Source organism: Crocodylus porosus, unplaced genomic scaffold (genome assembly GCF_001723895.1).
Source record: "Crocodylus porosus isolate Cpor-Errol unplaced genomic scaffold, CroPor_comp1, whole genome shotgun sequence".
NCBI lineage: Eukaryota > Metazoa > Chordata > Crocodylia > Crocodylidae > Crocodylus > Crocodylus porosus.
The window spans coordinates 74021-77014 of record NW_017728889.1 but is presented as its reverse complement, the minus strand read 5'-3'; the positions used below and the strand labels follow the sequence as shown (position 1 = coordinate 77014).

At 45.5% G+C, this 2994-nt stretch overlaps 1 protein-coding gene across 1 annotated transcript; it reads right to left on the bottom strand.

Moving 5' to 3' along the window:
- Nucleotides 1-24: 24 nt before the first annotated feature.
- HOXC11 (homeobox C11) lies at nucleotides 25-2688 on the bottom strand. Its single transcript, XM_019554602.1, has 2 exons — nucleotides 1970-2688; nucleotides 25-649 (listed from the first exon to the last, which is right to left on the bottom strand). Exons 1-2 carry the CDS (start codon nucleotides 2643-2645, stop codon nucleotides 417-419), a joined length of 909 nt encoding a protein of 302 aa, XP_019410147.1. The 5' UTR covers nucleotides 2646-2688; the 3' UTR covers nucleotides 25-416.
- Between the last annotated feature and the right edge of the window lie 306 nt (nucleotides 2689-2994).

Below are 2994 nucleotides of genomic sequence, written 5' to 3'. Positions count from 1 at the left end.
CCACCTCCCTCCCTCCAAAATGCAGGCAACTAAATCAGATAGGGAGACTGGCCGGTCTTGAGAGAAGACATAACTGCATCTTTCAGGCATCATCAGAGTAACACAGCACTGTGGTTTGATCACATGGAGAGAGGTGGCGAAATAAGAATCACGCTAAAAATAAAAAAGAAAACCAGAATCCCAATCGTCTGGACAAAACGTTAAATAAAAATGTTCATGGTTTCCAAGTCCTTGACCGCTGTAGGGAACTGAAAGCATATTGATCTCCTTTTGTTACTTGAAACTGTCCCAGACATACAAATATAAGTAACGAAAAGGCTCAAACTTTGCTTGTCGACTCAAAAGACAACCCATGCTTGCAATGGTCCTCCTTAATACAGATACACTTCAGCAGCAGAGGGGAGTTAAAAACAAGTTCACAACAAGGGGTTTCCAGAAAAATACTGCAGCCGGTCTCTGCTTAATTTTTTCTCTTTCATTCTTCTGTTCTGAAACCAAATTTTAACCTGTCGATCAGTAAGATTTAGCATCCTAGACAACTGGAGCCTCTTTTCTTTGTTTATATAGACATTGAAGAAAAATTCTCTTTCTAGCTCTCTTATCTGGAATTTCGAGTAAGGACACCTCTTCTTTCTTGTACGGGGAGCACCTTAAAGGAACCAAAAGGGAATGTAAATACTAAGCGGGAAAAAAAAGGAAAGAAAGGAAGAAAAAAACAACACCACCACCACCACACAGACTCATCTCTGGCTCAGATCACACGGACAGCGGGCACACACATAGGGAGAAATGCACTGGGTCATACATATTCGCCACACTTTAGGCTTTGCCTATTGTTAGTAGCATGCAGAGGTGAACTCAGCTGTGGCAGGAACGACCTTGTGTGATCTCAAATACACTTCCCCCTGCCCAGGATTTGGGGCCAGAAATATAGCGGGTCAAAACACCCTTTGGGATGGTAGGCAACAATATATCTCAACAGGCTTCAGGGAAGCAGAAGCTGCTGAAAAACACACGCTCACAGCCTGCAAATCTGTTCTCTGTATAGAAGCAGCAGGAGCGATGCTGGGGTTGTATGAACTACACACGAAGGTCCGCATAAGTTTTTGATTATCTCCAATACCACTCGCCACACACACCAGAAAAAAAAGAGAGAGAGAGAGAATCAAAGTAAAATAAAAGGGAGCATCTGAACAGCAAAAGGGATGTATTGTTTTCATCATGGAAGCGAGGAGGAAGGAGTGGGGGGAGAAATGCAAGAGGTCTCAAGCAGCACTAAGTTTAAGAGTTGCTGGGCTCCAGCTTGGCAAATACTTAGCGATTTCTTACAAAAGAAAGCAAGACGTGCGCTCAAATGCCCCGCTTTGCCCCAAAGACAGCAAGCCTGAGACCTCGAGAAGCAGCGGTGCAACCCCAAAGCACACAGAAACACAGACACGCACACAGACACAAGCAAGACCCGGACTGAATTAAAACGTTGCCCCCTTTTGCCATCTACCTCCACACCCCTTGCAAAATATATATTTCTATCTCTATCTCTATCTAAATATATATAGGGGAGGGGAAGACTCAGCACAGACTTTTAATTAAAAAAAACCCACCCTGCATGGATCTTAGTGCCTGAAAGAAAGCCCAGGAAGCTAAAAACAGTGTTCTGCCCAATTGCTTTTTACCCTCAGAGGCCGGGGGTTCAAATCCTTTTAAAATGCTCCCGTAAGTTCATGATCAAAGTTAATATTTGTCACGATGGTGTGCTTTTAAAATTTCACAGACTCTAAGATACTGTGTCTGCGTCTAACATCCCCATTTTTTCAAAGAGCTTTCCCATCGTAAAAATTCTTCTCGTTGGAAGAAAGAGCTTTGTAGGTTATAATAAAATCCTTTGAATGCTTATAAAACTCCACATAAAATTTGACCGACAAAACATACGGGCTAGTGCCTTAACCTTTCCATTTACTGCTCTACCTACTCGAGTTGCTGTTTTTGCTGCCTTCCTTGTTGACAGAAGAGGACGAGGCTGAAGACCCTGGGTTTGTGTTCTCCTCTTCATCTTCCGGGTCCATGCCCGGCTCTCCTCGGGTTGACAGTGCATTGGGCTGGGGCTCGGACTCCAGCTTGCTCTCGCCCTTCTGCAGGCAGGTCTCGGGCGGGTTCTCCGACCCGCAGTAGGCATTTTCGAAGAAGCGGTCAAAGCCTTGGGGCAGGACAGTGTTTTTGTTCATGCTGGAGTAGAATCCCGTAGCTGGAGGATGGTTGGAGCTGGGGTGGTGGTGGCTGTACACGCTCTCGTTTTTCATTAGCATTTCGGTCATGGTGGAAGGCGGGATACATTCCCTGTGCATCAGATCTTCTGCGGAATAACACGACGCGTAATTGCTTCTATGGTGCCATTTACTAGAGGGGTCTAGCCCGTAGGAGACCTCTCGAACTGGCTGCACTTGCGAGAGGTTAGTGGAATAAGGGTACGAGATTTGGCGAGAGGGGGCCTGTGGCAGGAAAGATGACACAGTTGAAAATTCAGGGACGTAATAGGTGCAGCTGGGGAGGTAGAGATTGGAAGCGCAACCTGCTCTGTCTCCAAAGTCAGCGCTCCGCTCTTTGCGCGACTGAGAGCAGAAGTTTCCTAGGTTCACTGAGTTAAACATCTTTCGCCTTTTCTTGCTCCTATGGCTAGATGTTTTGGATCCGATGTGCAGAGGGGGAAAAATTTGGGGAGGCGAGATGACGCGCGATCCGTCTTAGTCGCTCCAAGGAGCACGTGATCCAAAGTAGATATTGTCATATATCAGTTTGGAGCACTTAGACGCGTAGGAGTGGTTGACTTAGGTAAGAACTCAGAGGTTCAAACGATTGGTTTTCAAACACCGCAGAAACATTATGAAAATCAATCGCAGATTTGTATTCATTTTCTTCAAGGCACACCCCTCGTTCAGCATTTCAAAGCAGAGGGCGAGGACGAGGGGTGGCTTGTGAAGTTTTTTTTTTTTTTTTTTT

What these genes read in the sequence shown, in the direction of transcription:
- HOXC11 (XM_019554602.1), bottom strand. Translation starts at nt 2,645, where the DNA reads ATGTTTAACTCAGTGAACCTAGGAAACTTCTGCTCTCAGTCGCGCAAA. An exon ending in CAGCAAAAACAGCAACTCGA is followed by an intron (nt 650 to 1,969) that starts GTAGGTAGAGCA and finishes GGTTCCTTTAAG; the next exon opens with GTGCTCCCCGTACAAGAAAG.